Source organism: Lithobates pipiens, unplaced genomic scaffold (genome assembly GCF_037356315.1).
Source record: "Lithobates pipiens isolate NorthernLeopardFrog02 unplaced genomic scaffold, aLitPip1_a1.2 Scaffold_23, whole genome shotgun sequence".
Classification (NCBI taxonomy): Eukaryota; Metazoa; Chordata; class Amphibia; order Anura; family Ranidae; genus Lithobates; species Lithobates pipiens.
Window position 1 is genome coordinate 265399711 of NW_027507785.1, and position 18160 is coordinate 265417870.

The 18160-nt window shown below is 43.5% G+C and overlaps 1 protein-coding gene across 1 annotated transcript in view; it reads left to right on the forward strand.

Moving 5' to 3' along the window:
- The window catches only part of LAMC1 (laminin subunit gamma 1), a 168524-nt gene that overhangs the window by 112157 nt on the left and 38207 nt on the right, over window positions 1-18160 (forward strand). The window contains exons 4-9 of the mRNA XM_077453129.1: window positions 1495-1661; window positions 3381-3569; window positions 7365-7482; window positions 7608-7706; window positions 11209-11345; window positions 13213-13335. Of these exons, the coding sequence (XP_077309255.1) occupies window positions 1495-1661; window positions 3381-3569; window positions 7365-7482; window positions 7608-7706; window positions 11209-11345; window positions 13213-13335 (833 nt within the window). The remainder of the gene's footprint in view (window positions 1-1494; window positions 1662-3380; window positions 3570-7364; window positions 7483-7607; window positions 7707-11208; window positions 11346-13212; window positions 13336-18160) is intronic.

Here is an 18160-nt window from a genome sequence, read left to right on the forward strand (position 1 = left end):
TTTTGTCAAAGCCTTAATTGAACAAAATTAAGTTAGAAGCTGATTGGCTGCCATGCACAGCTGCACCAGATTTTGCACTCTCCAGGTTTGTAGGAAAGCTCCCCCATTAACTCTTAGTCCAGTTTCACACACATGCAATGCGGGGACCAGCGCGATTTCAGTGCGGGTTCCCACATCGCATATCACCTACAGGCAGTTCACACTGCCCTCTGCGAGCGGCTGCGGGTGTCAATCCCACAGATCAGTTTGCAGTCCACAGTGCAAACTGTCAAATGGTGCAGGAATCAGATCCCATGTGATCTGATTTCAGTGTGGACCAAAAAAAGGGTCCTGCACCATTGGTGCAAATGCAATTCCAGCCATACTGTTTCTATGACTGAATTTGCATTGTGCAAACCGCACATGTTATCTGCACAGCAATAAGGTGCCAAACACATGCAATGTCTGTGTTCACACCAGTGTGAACCCAGCCTTAGTTGGTGTTCACTGTCATTTTATATCAATTAGCTAAAAGAGTTTATGTATGATTGTGACTTAGGCACCTTAGATTGTAAGCTCCTTGAGGGCAGGGACTGATGTGAATGTACAATATTATATGTGACGCTCTGCATAAATTGTTGGCGCCACATAAAATACTTATAATAAACAACAATAATAAATGTTGTCTAAATACTACTGTCAAAGCACAAATAGAGAGACCAGCCTGAACACTTTATCATTGTTCTTAGCCTGAGTTTTTCCTACAATTTGGCTGTCACATCTTTAAGCCCCTTGCACATGGGGCCATCCAGCTGCACGGCAGCCCTCCCTACATTTTAGTGTCCCCAGGAGGGACAGGTGCAGCATCCAGTTATGCTGCAAGCAGTCTGTCAAAGTCTTATGTGTTCCATGTCTTTGACCCTGAATGCACAGGGCCCATATGCCTGTATCACTCAATACAATATCTGGCCACAGCCGGACTTGACAGGCTGCCTGTAGCGGGACTGAACGCTGCACTTGTCCCTTCTGGGCACCCTGCAGCTGGATGGCCCCATGTATCAGGAGCCTTAGATTGCATTTTGATGACAGGTTCTAGCCAACTATTTGAGGACCAGGGCGTTTTGGACAGCCTGCTGATAGGCTGATACTGTAGAACCTAAAATAAAATCCATGGCTTGATTGTAGTCCTTCACACAAGGTTAGTGTGGTTGACCGTTAAGAGGTTAATGAGGAATTAAAAAAATATATATATATCCAGCAGCTAAATATCCATAGTGTTTTATTATAAAACTTCTTCCCCTCAAATCACCCCTTGCATGTGAGCAGCCTTCCTGCATTTGTTCCAGCAGCCAGTTCCAGCAAAGTGTGTATGGTTTCTCAGGATACTCGGTGACAGGAACAGTTTTGTTCTTTGTAAAAACATTGTTGAATAATCCAACATTTTGTAGGGTGGCATTCCTCTTGAACTCCTTTGTGTAAAATTAACTTGGACCTTCCATGTTCCCTCATTTTCAGGTGCAAGTGTAACGGACACGCCAGCGAATGTGTGCACAATGAATTTAGCAAGCTGGTTTGTAACTGCAAACACAACACATTCGGTGTTGATTGTGAAAAATGTTTACCCTTCTTTAACGACCGACCCTGGAGGAGGGCAACCTCTGAGAGTGCCAACGAGTGTCTTCGTGAGTCAGCTGTTTCTTAAACTTGTCAATGCCACTTTGCATCTGTGTGTCTGAATTATTGGAAGCAATATTTTTTTTTCTCAAGTTTCTTTAATGCTCAGCCAAACACAGGCTTATTCATCCAGCTGACAGTATTTGTAGTTTATGCATGCACAAGAAACTGTGGCTGAATATTGCAGCCGTGTGGGCGAAGCGCCGCATGGCTGCTCTGATTTCAAATTGTGACACCGGGTGTGGGTAGAGGATCCTCTGCCTGCTGTCCCAGAGGGGGGGGGGGGGGGTGCATGCTTAACATGTTACACCTTTAAATATGGGTGTTACATGTTCAGAGAGGTAAACTTCGCTTTTAAAAATCGACAGCAAAGTGCAACATTCTTAAAGTAGAGAACGCTATATAGTAATGGCTAGTCTGACGAGGTATTATTATTCTTCACTCTGGGATTTAGAAGGGGGGGAAATAAGGGTTGTAGAAATGAGATATAATTTGTCTTGACTAGATCTCTTTTCCATCACCCTATTTTTGATTTTAGGGACTAATAAATTCACTAATTAATTTGCATCTTTCTTTATCTGACCCACACCACCACAATGTAGCAGACCTAGTCTGCAATTTTGTGAGATGACGCTTGTGACATGGGGTGGGTGGTTATTTGTCTATACCAGGAGTCTCCAAACTGCGGCCCTTGGAGCACTATTTCTGCCAATGATATGAGGCACTATTCCTTCCACTGACACCAACTATTGGGGCACCATTTCTTCCACTGATACCAATTATGAAGTACTATTCCTCCTCCTGCTGGCCACCAACACTGAGGCCATGTTTACTCTCACTGATGCTGACTTCTGCCTGCTTTCAGAAATACTTAAAGCTTAAAGCTGGTTCTTATTTAACTGTAGTTCAGCAGTTGGCCCAACTTGTACACCAGATTGCCAGTTCAGTAGCGGTTATTCCAGTTGGATCTTAGGCTAGATAGATTAGTGTCCTGGGAAAACTTTTCTTACAGTTTGAATTGCGGGATGCCAGTGTGGGGGAGCATGCCAAGGCTCAGGAAGATGGGGTTAGTAAGAAGAGTGTTTGAGTATGTTCCAGGTTTTTAACCATTTCCTACTCTGTTCAAAATGAAGCATAAAAATGGCTTGAGGGATACTTTAAACACATTGGGGAAACGTTACAATGCCGAAAATTGTCTGGAAAAAAAAGTATCGAAATCTGGAGCAGATGTGCATTGCAGCTGATTCATTTTCATTTTAAAAACTTAAAGGGGAACTAAACCCTCTTTTTGTTTGCAGTCAAGGAAGCTTCCATCTTAGCCCCTGATCTGCAGTTGTCAATATACTACATGTGTGATCAGTTATTATGTTATCAGCCATTTGATGGCTTGACAGTTTGGTTGAGAGTAGAGGCAGCTGTGACAAATCTCGTTCATGGTATACCTTGAATATTTACTGTTTTGGGAAACTGTCAAATTGACGGGTTTTGTTCTGCTTTAACTGAACAAGCTGAATTTAGAAGTTGATTGATTGCTATGCCTTGCGGTTCCAGATACTTTGTTATCTACCCTAACAAAAATCAGTTGTGTATTTTATATGTAATATGTACTTTGTTCTATAACACCTAGTGGTATGATGTCTTTGATTTTTACTGTACTCCTTGATCAACTATGTGCAATCATTTATGTATTATAAACATCTGTTCTGTTTCTCGTTTCTTTTGTTTAGCCTGCAATTGTAATGGTCGCTCCCAGGAATGTTACTTTGACCCAGAATTGTACCGATCTACCGGTCATGGTGGCCATTGTAGTAGCTGCTCAGACAATACAGATGGTCCAAACTGCGAGCGTTGCAGAGAGAACTACTATCGTCAGAACGATGACGAGCCTTGCCTGGCCTGTAACTGCAACCCTGTTGGTACGTGAGAACACCTTTTAACATGTACATCATTGATCATAATAAAAATGAATGTTATGCGGATTTGATTACCAAATGTATTTCTGTGTTTGTACTTAATTTACTGATGCAAAAGATAATCTTCGCTGTTGTTTTTAAACGTTAAATGGTTGCATCTGCCTTTTATTATAATAGACCAGCTCTAATATACAATCTTGCTTGTAATAATTTTTGCTTTTCCGATCAATGCTTCTAAATGTTGATGAATTTGGTATTTCATTTATAAGATGGTATTGCTTAAAGCAAACCTGTACTGCACATAATATGGAGGATACCATTGCTTAATTCCTTTTTTTTTTTTTTTTTATCTAGCCAGCTGTCATTGACGCACCCTGTATTTAAAATATGGCATTATTTTTATTTTTTATGTCCTTCTTCTGTAGCTAATGCCAATGCTTTAGAGCAGGGGTGTCCAGCTTGCGGCCCAACACAAGATCGCTAACTTAAAAATGTTTTTGTTAAAAAAATACAGATCCTGGTCCCTTAAAGCAGATTACACAGCACAGTGCTTGTGCTGTGTAATCTGCCCCCCTCTAAACTGTAAAAAAAAAAAAGCCTGCCTGGACCTGCCACTTCCTGTATGCCCTCTTTGCGCTGACCACAAAAGTGGGGCCTGCTGAGCCCTGACCACCATGGTCAGAATATGCCCCTGCATCATACGCTGCTGTCCCCTCTGCTCTCCTCTCTCCCCTTCACCCCATCCTTCCTGCCGGTCCACTCACTCTGTGTCTTAAATTCAAGCCATGGATGCCCCTGTCGGCACCATCCAGCTCCACAAAAGTCACTTGCACAATTGACATATGTCAAATGAGCCTGTTGGAAAATTGTTTGCCCAAGACAGGCATGACTAGTCTCCATTTGATCTTCTTTTATATAATACATTGCAGACAGAGTAAGCAGAATTATAATTATTTCAGATTTTAGTCCTTTTTGCATCCTTTAATTCTGGTGCTTCAAAATGTTACCTTTGGCCTGACCAATGAACATACTGGTTTGCTTTTCCATAGGTTGATACAGGACCCTTTGGTACCCCTGGAGAGGGGTATTTTGGTACTAGGTTAAAAATTGGGGTAACAATGGAGCAGACGTATCACCAGAGTCAATTTTGATACAGAATTCTCATCAGTGATTTGGGATGTGGGTAAAAGCTACTTACACACAGAACCATGCCTAGAACACGTGGCTCTCTGTAATGAAAGTGAATTGACCTCCTTGATGAAAAGTGCTGGCCACGATCATGCTCGGGACACCTTTTTTAGCCTTTGGAAGATCAGTTTTATTGGGTGCATCGTTTGCTAACATCAGGCCATGTTTGGCTTTCTTGGCAAGCAACTTGGCACTATATTCTTTACGTTACAATACACATCAGTGAACTTTACCACTTCATCATGTTCTCCCACGTCCTTTGTTTGTATAGGTGAGCCCTGCTTTCCGCCTCAATACTCAAGTTTATTTTCACATCCCCAACTATAAAGTCTCCCTCTGGGCCTGTAACAAATAACAGGATTCTGTAAACACTTGGGCTGAGTGGATGCTGTCAGGCTTTACACAGCCACGTAAATAAGCATTCTGCTGCCCTGTAAACAAAGGAGACCGCACACTGTGATTATCTGCTGCATTTGGCCATTGCAGCAAGATCATTCCAAGTTATCAGCAAATTCCTTTTATTTTTTTTTGTTGCCACTGCAAATAGCACCATAGATAACTTAATCTCTTAATGAATACATTTTACTTCTAAACGACTACAGATTCAAGAAAATTTACTTTTCTATTTTATTTTTTGCATAGGACAATATATATCTGACTTTCTTCCAAAAAATTGATGTCTCCCCTGCAGGTATTTGCAGTTATTTTGGACAGTGGTCAGTCATCAGTTCCATATTTTTTGAAAGTCTGTTTGGCCAACTGACACTATAGACAAATGGTTGCCACCTTTCCTGAAAAATACCAGCCGTTTTTATTATTATTATTTTTTTTTTTATATTGATAACATTGGCACCATGTCCCATTTTTCATCCAGTCAAAAGATGATGCACCCAGGATCCCCTGTGTAAATGGACAGACAGGCTCCTTTTAGTTATCTGCAGAAAGAGCGAGAGGACCATTTATTGAGGAACAAGTTGTTAGGCAACTCACATTTTTATGGTAAAAACAGGCATGTAGTGAAGTCTGTAGCACCGCCTTTGCTTGCCGCTCTGTCCGCCACTCCTGGCTGGTATGTTTGACGGAGATGGGGAGAGAGGGCTGGAGCATTCGTGGGGTGCAGCGCTGGGCTTGATGACGTCATCCTGCATGTTTCTGAGTATGGACATCGAGAATGGTCTGTTAGGCATGCTCCTTTGTCAAGCTAGTAGATTGACATGAAAATAATAATGTGAGTTGCCTAATAACTTGTTTCTCAATAAATGTTTTTTAAAGTCTACACTTGGAGGCGCCTCTTCTTCTCTCTCTTTCTGCATGTACCCAGGAGGCTTGCTCTAGGTCATTGACATTCCATAAATATTGCTACCCTTATCCTTACCCCTAGATGGACTGTCATATTGACTATATTATTAATTTAATTATCTACAAGGACTATATACTACTATTCTTCATGATCACATCATTTTGCACCTCAACCAGACCAATATCCTTCAGTTATCTCCCTGCCCTCCCTGAAATTGTCCAGTCCTCTCCCCCCTGAGGCAGCTGGGTATACAGTAGATAAGTAGCTGGCTAATCACTATATCCATTTTTGAATTCTATGCATTAAGGTAAAAAAATCCCACTTGATGCAGTCCTCTCTAAATATGTACCTGAGCCCAATCTCGATCCAGTGATGTGCATGAGAGCAGAGGCTCTCTACCTCCTCATTGGCTTAGATACAACTACGGGCGCCATGACTCTTCTTGCTGTTAACCATAACTAGTAACAGGCGGGAGGGGGGGGGGGGCAATGCCAATCTCCATTCTCTGCATCTTCTGGATAAACAAAGCGAAGCTTGAGAGTGAGCACGCACGAGTGCCCCCATAGCAAGTGGCTTGGTATGGGGGCACTCAGTGGGGGGAAGAGCCAGGAGCACCAGTGGGGGACCCAAGAAGAATCATGGATTCTCTGTGCAAAACCATTACTCAGTCCAGGTAAGTATATAATGTTTATGTTAACAGAATGTTATTTTAACAAAAAAAAAAAGACTACAATCACTTGGGTCCTGTCTATAATTCGTAAGCAGATTTGTTGGTCTTTCCTTTGTCTTACATTCAAGGTTGAAAAATGCATCGTTGCTTTTCCGGCACTCATGGTTTCTCCATTATATTGCGATCTAACGGCTTTTCTATTTTTTCTTTCCTCGAGTTCTATTTACATTTTTTTTTAATCAAGATAAACTTCCATGTCCGTTGAACTGTGCTTGGAGTTGCTGGATGATTTTTTACAGTGTCTAATAATAATCGGCATTTGTTGCCTGATCTTGCCAAAATTGGGACGTCTGCAGATGTTTGTAGGCTGACAACCACGTTGGCTGTTTTAACCGATAGGCTATTGTTTCTCGAGAAAAAGAGCCAGTGTTGTCTGCCGGGCTCTGACATACAGACTCGTAGGATACAACTATATATATCTCTGTGCTTCTTTCTGAGAAAAGGATTTTACTGCTTAGCCCACTTGGAAGCATCTGACCTATGTCTGCTGTATGTGGGCAGTTTTATAAATAGGTGAATACATTTTCTGCTGCTGTCGTGTCATTTAACGTTTTTTCTTAACCCTCTTTACTCTGTGCAGGCTCTCTCAGTACCCAGTGTGATAACTATGGACGGTGTAGCTGTAAGCCTGGGGTGATGGGTGAGAAGTGTGATCGATGCCAACCTGGTTTTCATTCACTCACTGAGGCTGGATGCAGGTATTGAGCTCATATGAAATAAAGTAGAAAACATTTTGCCCATTTGGCTGCTGCTTTGAAATATAGATCAATTCATGAAGCTGTTCTCCTGAATCCTAAGGTTTCTCTTTCTTTTTGTTCAACAGGCCATGTGCTTGTAACCCCGCTGGAAGTACAGATGAATGCAATGTTGAGACTGGACGCTGCGGCTGTAAAGATAATGTAGAGGGCTTCAACTGTGAAAGGTAACTGTGCGGCCAAACTAGTGGTATGTTTTTGTGTTGTGTATCTGGTTGTCTATAGTTTGGAGTATGTATAAAATGTACTGGTATCCCAAAGATACACTGCAGTCTGATTTGGGGAAAAAAACTCTTATGCCTTGTACACACAATGAGATTGTCGGATGAATGATTGTCCGTTTTTTGGGGGGTTTTTTTTGCATGCTAGGCGCTCTATCGAAAACGAATAGGTTACTAAAGTAGTAAAATTCTCGCACAACAGAATAAAAATTCTGAAGTTTTGTAATGTGTTTGTATTGTATTTTCAGACAAAAACTGTACTGATTAAATGAAAGTTGTGTGATCTGGTATCCTACGAGAACATTTTTCGTGTTTGTCCCTTTGGAAAATTTCGGATGAAAGCTGTGTACGAACGATCAGATTATCGTACGATCGCTTCAAAAGCAGCATTTTTTGTATGATATTCTGATTGTGTGTACTAGGCTTAAAAGTAGCTCTAAAGTTTTTACCTTTTTTAAAGTGGTTCTAAAGACTCGAGGGCTTTTATCTTCAAGCATTCTTTGCATGAATGTAAGAAATCTGTTCAGCAGCCTCTCGCTAATATCTGAACCCTGTCTGGGGTCTCTCCCTCCTCATTGGTCAATCACAGCCAGTGAGCCAATAAGGAGCGATAGGGGGTAAACTTGAGCTGCAGCTCTGTGTGTAAATGGCCACGCAGCGTAGCAGCTCGGGAACGAGCCTGCTTCGGGGGCCACTGGGCAGGAGGGAGGGGCCAGGAGAACCAGCAGGAGCCCCAAGAAGAGAAGGAACAGGAATGCTCTGTGCAAAACTGTTACACAGAGCAGGTAAGTATGACATGTTTGTTATTTTTTCAAAGAAAAAAAATGCTTTTAATATCTCTTTAATATAGGGAATGCATGAGGGTACATAACCCCCCACTAACTGTTCCTTCTATTCCCCTCATCCCTAAAAGTTTATCTGAGTCCTATCAGCGACCCAACACTGGAGGTAGCTCTTCTCCCTTCTCTTGCTGGTCTCACAGAAGACGCAAATAGCAGTGGGAGCCATAGGCTTTTGCTGCTGTCAGTCAAATCCTGTGAGGAGGGAGCAGAGGGTGTGTCCAAGCCACGGTGTGTTTGTGTGTGTCTGAGTACACATAGCCCTGATCAGGCACGCACCCACATGTGTGCCCCCTTGGGACACCCACAGGAAGAAGGTGCAAAGAGAGCGGGCAGGGGACTCCTTAAAAAGGAGTTAAGGGACTGCTCTGTGCACTATATTCAATAGATAATAAAAATAGACGGATGTTGTAAATGAAGTTCCACCCAAAAGTGGTAGCGCTTATCTGTGGCATGTGGCAACTTTCAAGGGGCAGCAGTTACCTGTTCTTGACAGTTACCCATCCCCACTTCCGAGAAATCTCGCCGTAGCGAGATCACTCGGAAGTTCAGCCCCCCTCCTCCTCCCTCCGCCGCTGGGCCATTCAGAAAGCACCTTGTGCTTCGCACATACGCAATAGGGAACCGGCTGTGAAGCCAAAAGGCTTTGCTGCCAGTTTCCCTTATCCATGAATGGCGGCGGCACCCGAGAGCTGATGAAATTATCGGCTGGGGTGCCGACATTGCTGGATTCCAGAACACATAAGTCTCCTAATATTAAAAGTCAGCAGCTACAGTATGTGATCCTGCTGACTTTTAATTTTTAGCTGGCCCTGCTTTAAGCTGGCTTTTTTTTTTTGTTCAGCCAGCGGGCTGAAGCACTTGAGCGTGGATGCTGCAGGGGATCAGCCGCAAAGATGAGTGAGGAATAAGGTAAGTATTACACCTTTTATTTCACCCTTTACTAGAGCTGCACAATTAATTGTCAAGAATCGTTATCACGATCTTGACTAAAGTGTATCACAATTCTTTCTATGCAAAGAATTCTCTCTGCTCTTCTAAAGCCACAGCCTTCAAGAGAAAGGAAGGAAAAAAACTGAGCCCCGAAACAACATTATATATATATATATATATATATATATATTTTTTTTTTAATAGACACCCTAAAGAATAAAATGGTGGTTGTTGCAATAGCTTGTCGCACTGTATTTGCGCAGCGGTCTTTCAAATGCAATTTTTTTGGAAAAAATTACTTTAATGAATTAAAAAAAACTAACAAGTAAAGTTAGCCCCCCCTTTTTTTTTTTTTTTTTTTTTTTTGCATAGTGTCAAAGATTTTACATTGAGAGAATTGTGATCTTTTTATTCTAAGCAAAAAAATTGCGATTCTCATTTTGGCCAGAATCGTACAGCTCTACCCTCTACATTTAATGAGCATTTACCGTATATACTCGAGTATAGGCCGACCCGAATATAAGCCGAGGCCCCCAATTTACCCCCAAAAAAACTGGCAAACTTATTGACTCGTGTATAAGCCGAGGGTGAGACATGCCTGTCCATCCCTGTGTGTGTGTCCGTCCCTGTGTGTCCGTCCATCCCTGTGTGTGTGTGTGTCCATCCATCCATCCATCCATCCCTGTGTGTGTGTGTGTCCATCCATCCATCCATCCCTGTGTGTGTGTGTGTCCATCCATCCATCCATCCCTGTGTGTGTGTGTGTCCATCCATCCATCCATCCCTGTGTGTGTGTGTCTCCATCCACCCATCCATCCCTGTGTGTGTGTGTCTCCATCCATCCATCCATCCCTGTGTGTGTGTGTCTCCATCCATCCATCCATCCCTGTGTGTGTGTGTCTCCATCCATCCATCCATCCCTGTGTGTGTGTGTCTCCATCCATCCATCCCTGTGTGTGTGTGTGTGTCCATGTGTGTGTGTGTGTGTGTGTGTGTGTGTCCAGCCTACCTGTGTCCCGAGCCTGTGTCCCGAGCCTCCGTCCCGTGCCTTGCCTCCTTGCCTCCGTCCCGTGCAGTGCCTTGCCTCCTTGCCTCCGTCCCGTGCCGTGCCTTGCCTCCTTGCCTCCGTCCCGTGTCGTGCCTTGCCTCCGTCCCGTGCCTTGCCAGGATCGCCGCTCTTCGTCGGCGCCTCGGCGGCCATTCTAAAATTCAAAAGCCGCGCCTCCGCCTTCGCCTGTGATAGGCGGAACACTGAATTTCCCAGCAGCCTGTGTTCCGCCTATCACGGACATCGTCTCATCCTCGTACTAAGGACGAGGATGAGACGATGTCCGTGATAGGCGGAACACAGGCTGCTGGGAAATTCAGTGTTCCGCCTATCACAGGCGGAGGCGGAGGCGTGGCTTTCGAATTGTAGTATGTCCGCCGTCTGTCTGCTCGATACGCTGATCGAGCAGTCAGACGGCGATGACTCGAGTATAAGCCGAGGGGGGCACTTTCAGCCTCAAAAAAGAGGCTGAAAATCTCGGCTTATACTCGAGTATATACGGTAAGCCCTAGTTGCAAGAGTGTTTTTTTTTTTTTTTTTTTTTTTTTTTTTTTTTTAACTTGTGCCCAAAGTTGGGCTGCATAGTAAGGAAGTGCATTGTGCTGATATCTATTTTATTTTATCTTAGGTGTAAGCCAGGATTCTTCCACATGGATCCAGCAAATCCTCGAGGCTGTACCCCATGTTTCTGCTATGGCCACTCTTCTGTCTGCAGCAGCGCAGACGGCTTTACAGTCACCACTATCACTTCAACATTTGAGATTGGTAATTATCTTCTACAGCTGCAAATTCTGTCACCTTCTAAAAAAAGCAGAGCAGTTAATAAAGACCACCTGATTCCACTAGCTACTGTTTCACAGTAACCACATCCTCTGGGCTTCTAGCTTTAGAGGATTTTGTACTTACACACTCTGCTTTGTACTCTTACACTGCAGCTTTTCCCAGACTTTGCCCACTCAAATTGCTCCTTAGATGTACTACATCTGATAGATACTATCTTGGCCTGAAACTTGTGCACTCTTATTGTTATGTCTGGATGTGGGATGCTGTTCTAAACAAGATAACACTTTGCTACTGTTTGAGTGTATCAAATTATTGAATCACAAACTGAACACAAAATCTCGTGTTTTTTTTTTTTTTTCCCCTGATTCTGTGGAGCTGACACCCGTCTGCTGCGACTCTGACTTCCTGTAAAGTCACAAAGCAGACACAATAAAATGCTCATAAAGCCAGATGAATAGAAGTGGTAACTGCTGCTCTCAGGAATGAGACTGCCACACACACGCAAACCTATAGCTGTTCTTGGTCTGTGTGACCTGCGAATACTTTGAACCATCAAAGTCCATTCCATTATTTTCGAAGTGCTTCTTTTCCATTCTTGCTAAATGTCACCCTACAAGTCTAGGAAAATACTCTTTGATCCAGTGCATTAGTATGTGTGTTTTTTTTTCTTTTTTTTTTTTTTTTCGGTAATAATCCTGGTGACCCCTTTTTTTTGCTTTTAGTCCTTAAAACGGATCGTCTGTGCACCACAAACCAAAAACACTATTTAAATTGTTACTAAACCCACAACAGTAAATTCTGTGTATGCAGTAAAGCATGCTTGTTATAATCACTATGGAACCTAAGGGATTAATCCTCTGCATTGTGTAAAAAAAGCTGTTTGATCTTGTATGCACAGATCAACACCTTGTTGCAGTTTCCAAAAAACATCTCTGGATAAGACAATGCTCAGTTTGGTGTGTAACGCTAGAGAGTTTTGTTTCTTGGGAGAGTGCATGTGATACGTACAGGGTCAATCGGCACTGCCCAGACAGAGGGTCAGGGTTCTTGCATCCTTATAGGACATTCATGGGTAAAATGAAAATTCCCTCTGCATGCTTTAACCAGACACAGATAGAAGTCACACGACTGCTATATACTGCTGTTGAGGAAATGTATTTAGCGTTTTATATTTACGAAAATGATTGGAATTCCATGTACTGTGGGAGACCAGATATAGTGAATGCATGGTTCTGGGTTTAGTAACACTTTAATTCATGTTTTAATATTTAAAGCAACACCCAATCCGGGAAAAAACGCCCCCCTAGCATTTCTGGCCATAGCCATCTTGAGTAAGGGCAATTCATGTACCATTTACTCCCCAAAATTAATCTGCCCTAAGCTCAAACATGCATGCAGGAGGTTGTGCTTAGCTGAGAAAACCCGTCGTCCTCTCCTCCCCTCCTGAAAACTCCTGGGATGTGTGACAGCATTTGCCTAGGCAAGAAACAAAGAAGTAACTGAAGAAATGTAAAAAAAAAAGTTCAAAACAAATAGGAAATTAGATCATATCTATTTACTAATGCTATCAGCATAAGAATTAAAAATGTTAATTGAGTAGGAGAATGAAGTTCCACTTTAAGGGCCACTTGTATTGATCCTGCCATGCAGTGATACTAATGAATTACAGAATCCATATTGTAAAGTCTCTGGTTGGTAAGGGATCATTGCACATCCATTGTTTTAAGTGGTGAGAATGGCTATGAATAAATTTGGTTTTGCACACATTTTGATTGCTCAGGTTCCGCTCAGATTTTTACAAGGCACTATCTCGTACACTGATGTGTTTATGTTCTGCTGTGTGTTTCAGACACAGACGGCTGGGTGGCACAACAAAGGGACGGTGCTGAGTTTCCTCTCACCTGGGTTTCTGAATCCAGTTCGCTGTCTGTCACCTCGGAGAGCTACTTCCCCATCTACTTCATTGCTCCTTGTAAGTAAAGATCAATCACCCGTTTATATATTCAATGTAAGTTATTTTTGATTAGTATGTTGGGTAGATTGTAAACATCCAGTTCAGCAGGAACGGGCTGAATTTCGATCCATTTATGGGCAGGCTGATTGTAATGATGTTGATATATCGATTGAGTTCAGTACATCCAGCCTGTCTGATCTTTTTCATGTGATTACTGCGGGCAGCTATAGCAGCAAGTAAGGATGAGCTCAGGCGTGTTTGCAGCCACACGCGCAGAGCCCGCCAGGAAGTTGGCGCTGCGCTAACCACAGGCAGTGAGACATTTTCCTGATCTGCGGCTGCGCAGATTAGGAAACGTCCCACTGCCTATGGTTAGCGCAGTCCTCACTTCCTAGCAGGCTCTGCACGTGTGGCTGCAAACACACCTGAGCTCATCCTTGGCAGCAAGCATTGATCATTGTATATTGGTGGCTGGGAAACCTCTTGCTGTTGGTAAACAATAGCTACACGGAAGGGATTCCCCCCATCAATACTTGACTGTGTTGATGGGGGAATTGAGCAATTTTGTCTTCAACCTGTGAAGGAAGAAAAGAAGGAAAGGAAATTGCATTGCCAGCCTAAGACTTTTTTCCTATTATTATTGGTAGTTTGAAACCTGCAGATATAATGCAGATCAGCACTTTATATTATAAATGGATATAACCTAAATGTGGTACAGGCCAGTCTGGATTGAACTTGGATTCAAATTGCTAGCCTTCTGCTTGGAATATGGTCTCCCTGAGAGTGCCCTTAAAATGACTGCGCTAGGAGTTTTATCTTTTGGTTTACATCTAAGGGCTCATTCAGATGAGGGATTAAGCCCATTCTCCACACAGAGCCACTAGCAGGCCATCCACCTCAGATCTGCATTCAGGCAGCCCATCGAAGTGGATGCACACGCAGAGCCAGCACGGACACAATCGCATGTCAGTTTAATTCTGATGAGGTCACACAGATAATCACACAAATTACCTGTGTGACCTCATCAGCTATATTTTGCTGGATCATGGTCAAGTGAGCATAAAGCTGGCCATAGACTGAGTAATTTTCTTTCCTGCAGAACCAGGGGTTGTAGGAAAGAAAACCGCTCGATTTTTGTAACTTTTTTTTTTTTTTCCCGTCCCGTGGAGCCATCATTGTCTCCCAGAGGAGGGAGCCATCCCCAATGGGAGAACATAGTGATTACTGCTTGCAGCTGGCCGAGATTTGAACCATCTGTGGCCGCCTTAAGACTGGAACAAGGGGCTGGGGGCAGAGCATTAAACGTTAGATGCAGTTACCCTTTAAGCTGGGTTGACACTGGATGCAAGTTTCTCCACATTCAATTTGCATGACAAGAGAGTGTGACTGGCTCTCAATGGAGCCAGTTCACACATCTCCGGAGGAGCTGTGGACGGTTTGCAAAGGAGTCCTGTGCGTCTTTGGCTCCGTTTCGGGTCCAAATTCAAACAAAAATTTGGGCCTGATTCGTCCCTGAAACAGAACAGGGATGCACCAGACCCATGCTGTGAGCTGCATCCGTGTTAAGTGTGAAGCCAGCCTTAAAGGAGAAGTCCAGCCTAAGCTTGTATGGCTGTGCTTCTCCTATGGGTCGCAGGAGTGCAATTCATTTTGCCCTCCTGTGACCCATTTTCAGCAAAGATCAGTGTGAAGTCCGCTCTCTGCTGACGTCACAGGAATCTGTTCAGGCACAGCGTCATCACGACAAAGCCTGTATTCACCAGATGCCTGGACTGATGCCCGTCTCAGCCTCTCGGCAAGCCGCTAGGAGCCTGAGACAGCCATTCCCAGCCCCTTCAGAGCTCAGCGCTCCAGTGGGCGTGCGGGCGGGGAGCTGAGAGAACGGCAATGCTCGATCGATTGGTTCTCAGTGCAGAGGCACTGGGGGACAGATGCTGCATCCACCTAGGTAAGTATGATTTTTTTTTTTTTAAGAAAAACAAAAAATTCACCTTTTCAAAGCTTTTGTTAACCCCCCCCCCCCCCAAAATGTAGATTCTGGTCCCTTAAAGCATATTACACAGCACAGAGCTTGTGCTATGTAATCTGCCCCCCAAAAAACCAAGGCTGCTCCGCCATGATCATCATGGTCAAAGTGCCTCCCTCCGTTATAGGCTGCCTGTTCTCTGCTCTCCCCTCTCCCCCCTCCTTCCTCCCTCTCAGCGCCCTCTCTGTCCCTGGCCTGGCCCTGCCCCCCCCCCTTGCTATAATTGTAATATTAAAATCTTAAGTCTATGCCAGCCCCTCTATTAGAGGCTGGCATAGCACATTGTAAGTTGTATTTAAAAACAAGAGCTGTAAATACTGAATTTCAGCTGTCTTCAGGTCGGTCACATGACTCGCGGATGCTTTCCAGCTCCAATGGATGGCTTCTGCGGAGGAGACGAGCGGCCACGTGATCTCCCTCTGATGTCAAAGGGAGATCACGGCTCCTCCCTGCAGAAGACATCTATCGTAGCTGGAAAGCAGCCGCGAGTCATGTGACCGGCCTGACGGCTGAAATTCAGTATTTACAGCGCTCATTTTACAGCGCTCTATAGGACTATTAAAAGTTAACCTACGATACCACAGAGTCTTGTTCTGCTCCTTTTAAGAATGCTCCCTTTACAAGTACGCTTCCAGCTCTTTGAATAAGAAAGAACATTCTTTTCAGGAAATGAATACATTATGAATTCTGTTATCGTGAACATCTCCTGAACTCTGGGGAAATATTATTTGTAGCTAGCAGTGAAATTACTATAGGAGTGGGAAATGTGGCGTAGTTATCAGGATGTGGTTTATTATTTTAGAAAGCTAGTGTGTCTGTTGCGTCTATTATTTGCCCTGACACCTAGTGGAAAGAAGAAGTTCAGCAGGCACTAAATGTTTTATAGAGTACTACCAAGTTTGGCATCTTCTACACCAGCCTTTATGGCCTTTTTACCCCAGAGAAGCCCTTAACATACTTTTCAGGTCTCTGGGAAGTCTTGGCTCAAACCAATTCATTGTTGATCAATGGAAAAAAATTCCACTTACATTGGTGGTCAGTGGGAAGAATGCCACCCGTAAAGATAACTAAAATAGGTCATTGGTGTCATGCAGTTGGCTCTGTTAAGTGTTGCTGACCCCAAAACTGTGTAGGTGGTCACAGCCACAGTAGGAAACACTGGGAGAGGTTTGTTTATACAGACCTCTCCTCGTTCTTCAGCTCTGTAACCCGATCACGGGACACCGATCAGGTCCGCTGGTCCCATGGTCACGGAGCTCAGGACCGGGTCATTAGCGCGCCGCGTACAGCCACGTACAGGTATGTGATTGTGCCCAGCCGTGCCATTTTGTCGACGTATATTGGCGTGGGGTGGTTCTTAAGCAGTTAATAAAATATCCAAATAGTGGCAGAAAAATATAGTATGTTAAATAGATACTAAATTCCGCTATTGCCTTTCAACTTTCTACGTGGACAGTGTGGGTTAACTATGTACAGCTCACACTAATAGAAAAGCAGTGCCTTCAAAGGGGCTGGGAATGCCAGTTTTTATTTTTTTGGGGGGTGGGGTGGAGGGTTCTTTTTTTAAATTTTTATTGGATTTTTATTTGAATACAATGTTGTAGTATAAAGACGGTTACATGAACAAAATCTGACGAAATGACATAGAAATTTAATGCAGAAAACACTCAACAGAGCAACTATGTTGGGTCACTCTCTAAAGCCTCATGCACACTGCCGCTAGTAAACGGACATTCAGAGACAGTTGGATGCTTTTTTTTCCGCTGCCTCTGAACTCATCCAATGTTATCTTATGTGTATCTTATATGTGTACAATGTACACGGGTTTGTTTAATGTCGTTTTTAGGCAGTTGGGGGGCGGGGGGGGGACAAAAAAGAGTTCAGACGCTGAGTTTAGAGGCACTTCAAGCGCCAAATGCTTCTAAACTTGCTAACTTGCATTTAGCTGCATTTCATTTACAGGCGCTTTTTCGTTTTTGGCTATTAAACAAAAAAAAATGCGGCAAAACGGACGCACACGTCCTTTTGGCAAAATCAGAAACTTGGTTGGCCAACAATCGCACCGTGTGTACGAGGCTTTAGAGGAGCTCAATGAACAGTATCAAAAGTACAATCCTCAGGACTTATCCCAGGGCAACCATGGTTGCCATGCGTACTCAAATTTATCTGATTTTAACAGAATGTACCGACAAGGACTTTTCACATTGAGGTTAACAGACCCAACCACTTCCGATAGGTTGGGAGTAGGGCTGCAACTAATGATTTTCATAATCGATTAGTTGGCCAATTATTGTTTCAATCAATCGGATTATAACCTTAAAAAAAGTGTGGCGTATAATTTAGTTAATATGTAAAGTTTAACATAAAAGGCAAAAACTGCAGATTCTGTGGGTGGGTCTGTTGTCCAGGGCGCGGTGGGTGGAATTGTGATGTCAGACTCCTCACCCACCTCTACACTTCCCTTGTCAACATACATTTTCTCCTGTGTATTTCTTACACTGAACTTCCGCTATGATCACGAACATCCAGTCAAAACCCAGAAAAGTCACCACATGACTTCAGCATGCCCAATCATGCTGAGGTGTGGAGCAGCCAATCCTGAGGGAGCTGAAGAAGAAAGAAGGGGATCTGAAGTACACAGAATGCCTCTCTAAGGCTTGTGCATGAGATATGTAAATCACCTGTTGCTCCCAGCAGGGGGGGGGGGGGGGGAACTGACTGGTATTTCTCTGTCCATTTTTATCTTGCTGAAAAAAAGATGGACTGCTCAGAGGTGGATTAACTCTTTGGTAAGGCTTGGCACAGATTATATGAAAT